Source organism: Tachyglossus aculeatus, chromosome 9, assembly GCF_015852505.1.
Source record: "Tachyglossus aculeatus isolate mTacAcu1 chromosome 9, mTacAcu1.pri, whole genome shotgun sequence".
Taxonomy (NCBI): domain Eukaryota; kingdom Metazoa; phylum Chordata; class Mammalia; order Monotremata; family Tachyglossidae; genus Tachyglossus; species Tachyglossus aculeatus.
Genome location: NC_052074.1, coordinates 56,086,469 through 56,098,365, shown reverse-complemented (window position 1 = coordinate 56,098,365; position 11,897 = coordinate 56,086,469). Strand labels below are relative to the sequence as shown.

The 11,897-nt window shown below is 40.8% G+C and overlaps 1 protein-coding gene across 3 annotated transcripts in view; it reads right to left on the bottom strand.

Moving 5' to 3' along the window:
• Nucleotides 1-675: 675 nt before the first annotated feature.
• MAP3K20 (mitogen-activated protein kinase kinase kinase 20) overlaps nt 676-11,897 on the bottom strand; it is a 134,400-nt gene continuing 123,178 nt past the window's right edge. For all 3 annotated transcript variants that reach the window (XM_038750978.1, XM_038750977.1, XM_038750976.1), the window contains exons 17-20: nt 11,441-11,557; nt 9,821-9,895; nt 6,597-6,747; nt 676-1,633 (exon numbers count right to left, since the gene is read on the bottom strand). In XM_038750978.1, the coding sequence (XP_038606906.1) occupies nt 933-1,633; nt 6,597-6,747; nt 9,821-9,895; nt 11,441-11,557 (1,044 nt within the window). In that variant the 3' untranslated portion in view covers nt 676-932. The remainder of the gene's footprint in view (nt 1,634-6,596; nt 6,748-9,820; nt 9,896-11,440; nt 11,558-11,897) is intronic.

The following is an 11,897-nucleotide window of genomic DNA, read 5'->3' as shown; positions in this document are numbered from 1 at the left end:
TTGGATTAAAATGAAATATCGAGAAATATGTGCTTCACAAAGGATAATTGAATTGGGGATTATTGAAGCCACCTGTAGGTACTAGGAAATCTATAATGTTTGACATGTAGTGAGTAAATCTGTTGTCGCCTGTCTCTTTTGGATTGTAATTTACTGATCAACGCTTACATTTCTTGCCCTGGGATTGTCCTGCTGGCTAGATTTCCCCCACCCCTGCCATTCAATCTGCTACTAACAATTGCTTACAGTCTTGAGGCTGTAAAACTGGTGTTTACTGGCTTTTTCAAACAAGGATGTTGGTGATTTAGCATTTCTCAGCTTGTACCTTGTGATGTTGCTCCCCAGCTTTGTATCTGTTTTCCCCTTTGTGAATAATTCCTTGTATCCCAACTTTTATTATTATAATTTCTTTTGAAAAATAAAGAGTATAATATTTTAGAGATAGGATCATCATGGAGTTAGGGAGAAAGATGAGACCCCTTGAGCATTCACATTTTTTTTGTTTTTTGGTGAATCGGTATAGATCACAATCAACAGCGCTGACCAGCACTGCATTTATTGCTTAATGACAGTGAGTCAAATCAGTCAGACATAAATGAAACAAAAACATACAGTTGCTTCATTAACATAACAGAAAAAATATATTTTCAAAGTAAGATTAACTTTTTTCTTTGGGAGATATCTGGCAATTCAGGGGAAAAAAAATGGGATGATAAATTTCCTCAATATCAGTCAGTTAACCATCTGTTAGAGTGGCCGTGTAGGGAAATGAGAGCAAAGTTTAATTTGTAATTTGGCCATCAATTGCTCTTAGTTTTTCACCCATCTCAGCAAACATACTGCCAAGCTTTTTAAATAAAAGTCAATCTGGATGAACAATATTAGCAAAATCCTCTACAAGTAGCTCAGCTTAGATGGCTGTTTTTCTTGCATCAAAAGGCTCTTCGCCCACTAGGCGTTCCTGTAGCTGTGCCTTTATTGACCTTGGCAGGATCTGACCTGTGAGGTTTTTTTCGGTATTCCACCTTTATCCACCCACCATCATTAGCTTTGTTCTCATCTTCGGTAGCTTTAGACTCATTTTCAGTTTGTAGAGGCATCCCCGGTATTGCCCTGGGAGGTTGGGAGTTTGGTGAACTTTTTCTAGAGTTCTGCGATGAAGGTGGACTGAGAGCTGCTCGGGAAGTCCTGTAGAATTTTCCAGAGTACCGTTCCGATGAAGGAGTGGAATGATGGCTTGTTCTACTGTACCTTTCTTTGGGAGAAGAATTGAGAGATCCCCTGCCTCGACAGTGTTTATTCTTGCTTCTACCCAAATACCTACCCCTGTCTGAGGGACAGTCAGAATTAGCACTAGTATTGCTATTATCCTTGGAACTCAGATGTAGCGAAGAGAAGTTTCTTGCCATGGCGTACTGGGTGGGAGACGAACTCCTGGAATGATTTATAGGTGTGATCTGTTGGTATTTCACCTGCGACTGTGTCCGTCTTACAGCAGAAGCGTAGGAAGTTTGGTTATGAAGGTATGGCAAGAAGTGTGTCCCGGTGATAGGACTGCTGTGAGAACGCTGGAAAGACGGGTTTGTTGCAATTTGCCGCATCCTCAGAGTATTGAGCCACTGACAGTCAGCACCTATGATGGAAATGAAACAGATTTATTGTTTGTACTGCTGAGATGCCACGTTGCTACTTTTTAGGACAGCCATAATCCACACCTATTTTAGAATTGTGGAAAAATGGCATTCATTCAAAAACCTCCGATAGTTGCCCATCCACCTCTGCATCAAACAAACTGCTGACCATTACATTGCTTACCTTGCTGATTTCCTACTAGGGTCCAGCTCCCATTCTTCGCTTCTCCAGCGTACTCACTTGTACCTTGATCTCACTTATCTTCCGGCCGACCCCCTGTCCACATCCTCCCTCTGGACAGACCACCACTCTCCCCATCTTCAAAGACTTATTAAAATCACATCTCCTCCAAGAGACCTTCCCTGACTGAGCCCTCCTTTCCCCTACTCGCTCTCCCATGTGCATCACCCTTGCACCCTTTATTCACCTCACCACCCTCAGCCCCACAGCATTTATGTGTATACCCTTAGATTATTTTAATGTCTATCTCCCTCCTCTAGACTGTAAGCTTCTTTGGGGCTGGGAATGTTTCTACCTTCCAACTCCATATGTTGCACGCTCCCAAGCGCTTAGTACAGTGTTCTGCACACAATAAGCACTCAGTGACTGTGACTGACACATTTGCATCTGTACCCTTTAAGCACTTGATATTCACCTTACTCCCTATATACATATTCATAATTTAATGGCTGTCCCCGCTTCTAGACTGTCAGTTCCTGGTGGGCAGGGAATGTATCTACCAAGTCTGTTGTACTTTCTCAAGTGCTTAGTACAGTGCTGTGCACATAGGAAGTGCTCATGGAATATCATTTATTGAAATTGTCCATTGTCCAGAAAAAAATCCCACAAATTAGAGGTGGAAAATTGAGGAGGCATGGTTTTAGAAAGCAAGATAAGGAGTTCAGTTTTAGAAATGTCCAGGTTAAATTGCTGGCAGGACATCCCTGTGGTGATGTCTTGGAGGTAAGCTATCTTTGGTTTGCTTCCAGGGGACTTGTGAACAGTGCTTTTTCCCTAGTTGGCACTCAGTAAATGCTGCGGAAGCTGACGATACCTTCAGTAGATTCACCCTGACGGCCTTGATAGGCTGCCATAAGATGTTCCTGGCGATCGCTCTGTCTATTCTTGCCGGATTTTCTTTGCTCCAGAGCAAGGAGCTGTTGGCCAGAAGCTACCTTTGGAAACCATGCTGGCACACTTCTTCAGAACGGCTTCCAGTTCAGGTGAAAGTGCAAAACATTTTTTTTATCCCACTCCTGGGTGCAGCAACCTGGCTGCAATTTTCAAAGAACAAGAACTAGGTTGGGAAATGCTTATTATTCATGTATTTCTGGAAATCCAACCTCAAGGGAAGGACTCTCCTGACAGAGGAAGTGAGTTTTTTGGGGTTTTTTTAAGGTTGTAGATAATTAAGCAGGTGGATGCTGATTTAAACAGGGCCAGATTGGAGTACATCATAGGGCAAATATAATTTGCATATTTTGTCAGCACATGATGCAAAAGAAGAGAAGAAAAACAAGCATTGGTCACTATAGTAATGGAAGAAAAACTAAAACTGAGTAGTGGTAACAAGCTGCATTAGGACAAAAGAATTTTCTGCATCTTGTTTGATCATTGTTACTGAAAAAGGACAGCGTAAGGCAAAATCAAACACTCAAGAGTACTCTCCATTGTACAAGTGAAACAGTTTTATATCGATTCTTTAGGAGAAAATGGATTTTTTTCCTCTATTTTGTCATTGTGCAACTTTAAATTTTAACTTTGTGATTCTTATGAGTGGGTTTGATGGGATGTTCATCATCATCATTGGTTGGTTTCTGAGTGACATAAATCAATCAATCAGCAATATTTATTGAGCACTTCCTGTGCGCAGCACTGTGTACTAAGCACTTAGTAAAATATAACAGGGTTTATTTATGTTTAAACCCATAAAGAGTTTACAGTCTAGAGAGGAGACAGATAGTAAATTATGGATGTGTACATAAGTGCTATGGGACTGATGGTGGGTGAATAAAGGGTACAAATCCAAGTAAAGTTACTCTAGAGTTGAAAAAAGTAGAAACTATAGCTGCTTTTTGTGCATATCCTGAGAGAAGAGGCTGTGATAAGCCTATTTTCAGGATGGATTGATATGCCTGCCTCATGGAGAAAATATGAATTACTTTATCTCAGAAACTTGAAAATTGTGTGTCATTTCACACTGCTCAGTAAAATTCTGAATAACTGTATTAAATCCATAGGTAGTCCTAATAATAATAATAATGATTAAAAAAAAAAACTTCAGTGAAAACTGCCTCCAGAGAATAAGAGCAATTGACATTTTGGTGATAAAATACAATTTTAGGTCCATGTAAGAATAATCATTCTCTTTGGCATAATGGTGAATTCTATCTGTACCACTAGAAATAGGCTAGGTAAATGAGTCTCTTGGTGTAAGATCAAAGAATTTGTCTTTCTTAACAGCCTTTTATGGATTTTTGTGTTGTTGCTCTGCAGGGCCACTTTAGCCAGTCCCAAATTGCCTGATAAATCTCTGGTCTCCTTATGCCATTTGATGAGCTTTGAGTTGTCAGGCTGACCCAGGAGAGGTAGCTTGGATTCACCGAGATCATCAGTTCAATATGCTGCAGCAGCAGAAAGGATAAAATATTGGGTATCATTCCTCTAGACTGCAACTTATTGTGCGCAGGGAACCTGTCTACCAACTCTGTTGCAGTCTCCTAAGCTCTTAGTATAATGCCCTTGCAAAACAGGCAGTGCTCAATAAATACCACTGATTGTTTAGGAAGGAGCTAGAAAATAAAAAAAACCTTTATTTTTGCCAATATTTAAAATCATACACCCACACTTGAAATATCGTGTGCAGTTCTAGTTACTGTAATTTAGGGAGGTCATATTAGAGAAGCAGCATGGCCTAGTGGATTGAGCACAGGCCTGGAATCAATCAATCAATCCGTATTTATTGAGCGCTTACTGTGTGCAGAGCACTGTCCTAAGCGCTTGGGAAGTACAAGTTGGCAACATATAGAGACAGTCAATCAATCAATCAATCAATCGTATTTATTGAGCGCTTACTGTGTGCAGAGCACTGTACTAAGCGCTTGGGAAGTACAAGTTGGCAACATATAGAGACAGTCCCTACCCAACAGTGGGCTCACAGTCTAGAAGGGGGAGACAGAGAACAAAACTAAACATATTAACAAAATAAAATAAATACAATAGATAAGTACAAGTAAAATAGAGTAATAAATATGTACATACATATATACAGTCAAAAGGACCTGGGTTCTAATCCCAGCTCTGTCCCTTGTCTGCTTTGTGGCCTTGGGCAAGTCACTTAACTTCTCTGTGCCTCACTTACCTCATCTTTAAAAGGGGGATTAAGACTGTGAGCCCCATGTGGGACATGGACTGTGTCCAACCTGATTAACTAAGCCCTAGCGCTTAGTGCAGTGCTTGGCACAAAATAAGTGCTTAACAAAAACATTAAAAAAAAAAGGAGGCCTGAAAAAGGTATAGAAAGGACCAGGGTGATCAGGGGCCTAAGGATTCCTTGTTAGGTTAGAGTTAAAAGTCCTGGTCGTTGGTTCTAATCCCAGCTCTGCCATTTGTCTGCTGTGTGACCTTGGGCAAGTCACTTAACTTCTCTTGGCCTCAGTTCCCTCATCTGTAAAATGGGGATTAAGACTGTGAGCCACACGTGGGGCAACCTGATTACCTTGTATCTGCCCCAGTGCTTAGAACAGTGCTTGGCACATAGTAAGCACTTAACAAATATTATTAATATTAATACCTCTATTATATTGTACCCTCCCAAGAGCTTAGTATAGTGTTATGCACAGTTAGTGCTAAATCCATTCGTTCATTCAATTGTATTTATTGAGCACTTACTGTGTGCAGAGCACTGTACTAAGTGCTTGGGAAGTGCAAGTTGGCAAAATAAATACAGTTGTATGATTGATTTCCTGCTGGTCTTATCCAGAATGCCTGAGCTGGTTCTTTGGTCAGAAACCATACCATTAATGGCAGTTCCCTACTTGCAGGTGTAGAATCCAGGTCTCCTGATCCTCAGAGCTGTGTTCTTTCAATCAATCAATCAATCAATCGTATTTATTGAGTGCTTATTGTGTGCAGAGCACTGTACTAAGCGCTTGGGAAGTACAAGTCGGCAACACATAGAGACAGTCCCTACCCAACAGCGGGCTCACAGTCTAGAAGGGGGAGACAGAGAACAAAACCAAATATATTAACAAAATAAAATAAATAGAATAGATATGTACAAGTAAGATACAGTAATAAATAGACTAACTGCAGTCAGTCATATTTGTTGAGTGCTTACTGCGTGCAGAGCACTATACTAAGCACTTGGGAGAGTACAGTATAACAGACACAATCCCTGCCTACAGTGAGCTTACAGTCTAGAAGGGAGACCAACATTAATATTAATAGATGCTACAGATATGTATGTAAGTGCTGTGGGTCTGGGCGGGGGCTGAGTAAAGGGAACAAGTCAGGGTGACACAGAAGGGAGTTGAAGAAAAGGAAAAGAGGGTATAGTCAGGGAAGGCCTTTTGGAAGAGATGTGGCTTCAATAAGGCTTAGAAGAGTGGGGAAAGTAATTGTTGGATATGAAGAGAAGCAGCAGACCTATAATGCACATAAAACCAGACGTATGATCATGTAAATCCTACCTCTTTCCTGTAGCTCCCTAAATATATCCTGTGAAATTTCATTTTAATGGCCTACCTCCAATTTAATGTTTTGCTTCATGTAACGTTTATTTTGATTTCACGGCCTCAGCTCCATAAATATTACTCCTATGCTAGGGTTTAAAATGTCAAAGGTGTATCCTTCTCAATATGCGTATTTCTGCAGTGGGCAACGGTTAATTTTATTGGTAAATTTCAGGTTGAAACCTTTGTTTTTATGAAAAGCCACAGTCCTTCAGTGGAAGAATAACTTACTTGAGTTGGATCTGCTTCTAGGGTTGGTCTCAGAGTCGGGGAGTGAAGTCTGAATCGAAAGTTGTACGGCTTTCACTTCATCCTCAGGTTTCATCCTGCTCCATTTGATTGCATGGATGTGTTTACTACTTTTTGGACATCGAACATCACTCTGTTCAAGAGACAGCCAAATAAGAGAGTTATAAAAAGGGGATATAGACAAAATACATTATTATTGTTATTATTAATAATTTTATTTGAGTGCTTACTGTGTGCAACGCACTGTTCTAAGCACTTGGGAGAGTACAATGTAACATCAAACACATTCCCTGCCCACAACGAGCTCACAGTCTAGAGGGGGAGACAGATATTAATATAAATAAATAATTAGATAAATTACAGATATATAATAACAATGATGGCATTTATTAAGTGCACAGTTCCAAGCGCTGGGGAGGTTACAAGGTGATCAGGTTGTCCCACGGGGGGCTCACAGTCTCAATCCCCAGTTTACAGATGAGGGAACTGAGGCACAGAGAAGTTGTGACTTGTCCAACTTCTGATATATACATACGTGCTGTGGGTAAGGGAGAGAGGATGAATGAGGGAGCAAGTATAAGTGGTGCAGAAGGGAGAGGGAGAAGAGGTAAGGAGGCCTCAATCAGGGAAGGCTTCCTGGAGGAGATGTGCCTTCAGTATGGCTTTGAAGTGGGGGAGAGCAGTTGTCTGATATGAGGAGGGAAGAGAGTTCCAGGCCAGAAGTAGGATATAGGCGAGAAGTTGACGGTGAGATAGACGAGATGGAGGTACACTGTTTAACTATATACTGTATACTGGGTAATTTTTTCAGTCAATGAATGAATGGTATTTTGGAGGCCTTCCCAGACTGAGCCCCTTCCTTCCTCTCCCCCTCGTTCCCCTCTCCATCCCCCCCATCTTACCTCCTTCCCTTCCCCACAGCACCTGTATATATGTTTGTACATATTTATTACTCTATTTATTTATTTTATTTGTACATATCTATTCTATTTATTTTATTTTGTTAGTATGTTTGGTCTTGTTCTCTGTCTCCCCCTTTTAGACTGTGAGCCCACTGTTGGGTAGGGACTGTCTGTATATGTTGCCAATTTGTACTTCCCAAGCGCTTAGTACAGTGCTCTGCACATAGTAAGCGCTCAATAAATACGATTGATGATGAATTTTTGATACCATTTTGATACCCCAACCCCACAATACTTACGTGCCTTATTTGCAATTTACTTTAATGTTTGCCTCCCCTGGTAGATTCTAAGCTCCTTGTGGGTGGGGTTCGTGTCTACCAATGCTTACGTTGTACTTTCCCAAATGCTTAGTACAGTGCTCTGCACCGAGTAAGTACTCAGACACTTCTGATTCGGTTTTTTTTTGTTTTTCATTTTAGATATGTCAGCTTCTTCAATACCGAAGACTTACTGTGTGCAGAACAGTATACTAAGCATTTGGGAGAATACAGTGCAGTTGGTAGACATGATCTCTGACCTCAGTGAGCTTATGGCAGGTGGGGCGGCGGGGTTGGGGGACGACGACGGACGGACACACAGACTGCAAGCTCATTGTTGGCAGCGAATGTGTTGACCAACTCTCTTGTATTGTACCCTCCCAAGCTCTTAGTACAATGCTCTGCTCACAGTAAGCACTCAGTAAATATGATTGATTGAAAGTACAGATGATAATAATAATGATAGTATCTGTTAAGCGCTTACTATGTGCAAAGCACTGTTCTAAGTGCTGGGGAGGTTACAAGGGGATGAGGTTGTCCCATGGGGGGGGCTCACAGTCTTCATCTCCATTTTACAGATGAGGTAACTGAGGCACAGAGAAGTTAAGTGACTTGCCCAGAGTCACACAGCTGACGGAGCCGGGATTTGAATCCATGACCTCTGACTCCAAAGCCCGGGCTCTTTCCACCAAGCCACGCTGCTTCACATAGGGAAGCAACAGAGTATAAGGATATATGCATAAGTGTTGGGTTGTGGGGTTAGGATCAAATTGCTTAGGGGATCAAAGTACACAGGCAACTCAGACAATAGGGTGAGGAGCGGAGAGGTTAGTCAGGGAATACTCACATTCAAGGTAGGGGTTTTCTGAGGGGGAGATGTTCATGAATCAGTGACATCCTGCAGGTTGCCCTTAGTGGGGAGAGCAGCAGTGAAGTTCAAGGACCCTCCCTCGGCTAATCAATCAATCAATCGTATTTATTGAGCGCTTACTGTGTGCAGAGCACTGTACTAAGCGCTTGGGAAGTCCAAGTTGGCAACATATAGAGACAGTCCCTACCCAACAGTGGGCTCACAGTCTAAAAGGGGGAGACGGAGAACAAAACCAAACATACTAACAAAATAAAATAAATAGAATAGATATGTACAAGTTAAATAAATAAATAGAGTAAGAAATATGTACAAACATATGTACAGGTCATGGGTTCAAATCCCGGCTCCGCCAATTGTCAGCTGTGGGACTTTGGGCAAGTCACTTCACTGGGCCTCAGTTCCCTCATCTGTAAAATGGGGGTTAAGACTTTGAACCCCACCGTGGGACAACCTGATCACCTTGTAACCTCCCCAGCGCTTAGAACAGTGCTTTGCACCTAGTCAGAGCTTAATAAATGCCATCATTATTATTATTGGGGGCGGGGGAAGGACTGTGTGTACTCTGCACACAGTAGGCGCTCAATAAATAGGATTGATTGATTGATTGGGGGGTGGGCCGTGACTCCATGTTAACACTGCTTTCAGTTCGGAGGCTAAATAGGGCTTGGACACTTTTTTTCTTCTCTTTTGAAGTAGTATTTTTACATTCTCCACTTCTACCATGTTGTTCTGCAGCTCACAACCCCCTACTTGTAACAAATCAAATGTGAACTAGGAGTCATTTGCTTCCGAGTTTTTCACCAGCTAATCTGTTCTCAGTCGCTGCCAGGCTCTGGCTTATTTCTTGGGTTTCTGCCACACTGGCCCTCCTTGCTGGCTTCCACACTTGCTCTCTCCTGTCCCACCTCCAAGCCTTTGCCCAAATAATCACAAATACATGCAGCAGCCTCTTTCCAAACCACCACCAAGTTACACTGCTCCCTTCCTTTAAACTGCAGCTCAAGGCCCACTTTTCTCAGTGCGGCGTTCCCTTCTCAACTTCACTGATTCTCTAATTCCCTGTGCTCCAAACACCTTTGCTTAAATGATTTTTTCCCCTTTCCCCCCAACACTTACCTCATATGTTACAATGCACTCTACAGTCTGATTTTGCGCTATCCCCACAATCCACTTCTCCATCACAAACGGGGGCTGAAAAACAGTCAGCAGCTTTTAGATCTTTTCCTTTTCCTTGTCTTTTAACTCCACTGAATATGTTCAAAAATTAAAGTGTTCCTCTTAGCTATTGTTTGTGGCCATCTGTCACTCACTTTAATCTTACTTCTTGGACTCTGCTTGGACTACTTATATTTTGTCACAGAAGTAAGCTGCATAGTGGAGAGCTTATCTGTCTAGATACTTTAGAAGTAGCACTTTCTAAGAGGAACTTTAATAAAATATACAGTAACTACCATCAGCTTTATAGATTTTCTGTGGAAATTTCTTGCTACCTACCAAGGATAGCAGAAAACTGACACAAAAAGTTGTGGGAAAACTTTTGATTAGGACTAAGACTAGGAATGTGGTGGCAGTGAATGTTCCACGAGGTAGTATGGATGATTCCCGGTGGGTTGATTGTATGTGAGCATATGTGCTTATTTATCATGATTCAGTTTTCAGTAATTTGTCTTAATGCCATACTCATATTTAAAAGCATATACAATTACATTGGCAAACTTCCTATTATATAGGCAAATCTTTCATGGACATGTAAGTAAGAAGGGTTTAGCTCCTCAGGTATTTTTATGCATATTCATATAGTAAATGAAGTGCATTAATTTCTGTTTTTTCTGAAGGAAAAGTGCTTACCATAAAGATCATCTTTTAGTATATGCAAACAGTTTTAACATGTAATGTCAGGGCATTTCTCTGATGAATCTCCCAGTGTTCATCATTTATACAAAATATGCAGATCTGAGGCAGCTTTTGTTATTAGGAGGTTCTCGATAATTTACTGTAGTCAAAAAACACTTTTCCTCTTAAGGATATTTTAATTAACATGATGGCTAAGTACTACTGTCTGCTGGGCTTTTGAAACAACGGTTCCAAGTTTCCAATTCCAGCGTCAATCTGATAAAAAAAAATATTTGCCCATATCTCTGCATTTATCCTAGCACTCATTTAGGTGATTTGAAAGATATGGCCCGATGTTTTATTAAAAGAGAAATATTTCCAAAATCTCTGAATGCTTAAACTGGGCTCAAATGAATGTTCTGTGGTTCAGCTAAGACATCCTAAAGGTCTCTGCCTCCTTATGAAGACCTTCCCTGGCCCACAGGGAAAGAGGAATCATTTTTGGGGGGCCCTCTATTTAAAAAAGGCTCTGTCTACTCCTTACAAGATTTTCAAAGTTTAGGAACACACAGTAAACAAAGTTCAAGTTTAAGGCTTTTATCATTTGCATTTCTTTTTTTTATCTAGATGAAGTAAATAACATATCAAGACAGAAAAGCCAGGAAGGAAAAAATTATTAATGATGCCTCTAGTGTTGCTTTATCATTCACACAGCATAATGTGGAATTTTAACAAAAACCATTGTAAAGGCAATCTACTCAATAAAATGTGCCTTTCAACAGTCAGCTTGAATTTGAGTTTACGTGAGCTTCAACAATCACGAAAGCACATGCTGGGTTATTGTAATGTCTTTGATATTTGTGAATTCATAAAAAGCTTTTAATACTGTAAATAGAAACCTACCTTTGTCATCTTTAAAATTTCTGCATCGGGTAGGTTAGTGTTGAATGTTACATCTTTTATGTATGTTATTGCAATTTCATCCCCATCCATCTCCATATACATTTTCCACTTACAGTCCTGGAATTAAAGGCCAGAGCATAGAATTTAGAGGTGTGAAACTTTTTTAGAGCCTCAATGATTTAATAAAGTATTCTGAATAAAGTGGGGTGTGTGTGTGTGTGTGTGTGTGTAGTTATTTGCATTCCAAGAACTGACAGTGAAATTCCCCTATGAGAGTGTGTGGAGACTCCACAATCCTGGCCACTTTGTGTTCATAAGTGGGAACCAACTGTCACTTATCTGAAACTTTGTTTTACCATGTCCTTTGCCCAAGCTTTCGGTTTCCCAAGCCTCAGTAATTCATACAGGAATTGTCTGGGTATCTGACCGTTGTTTTTTCTCCTCACAGTATAGCTGT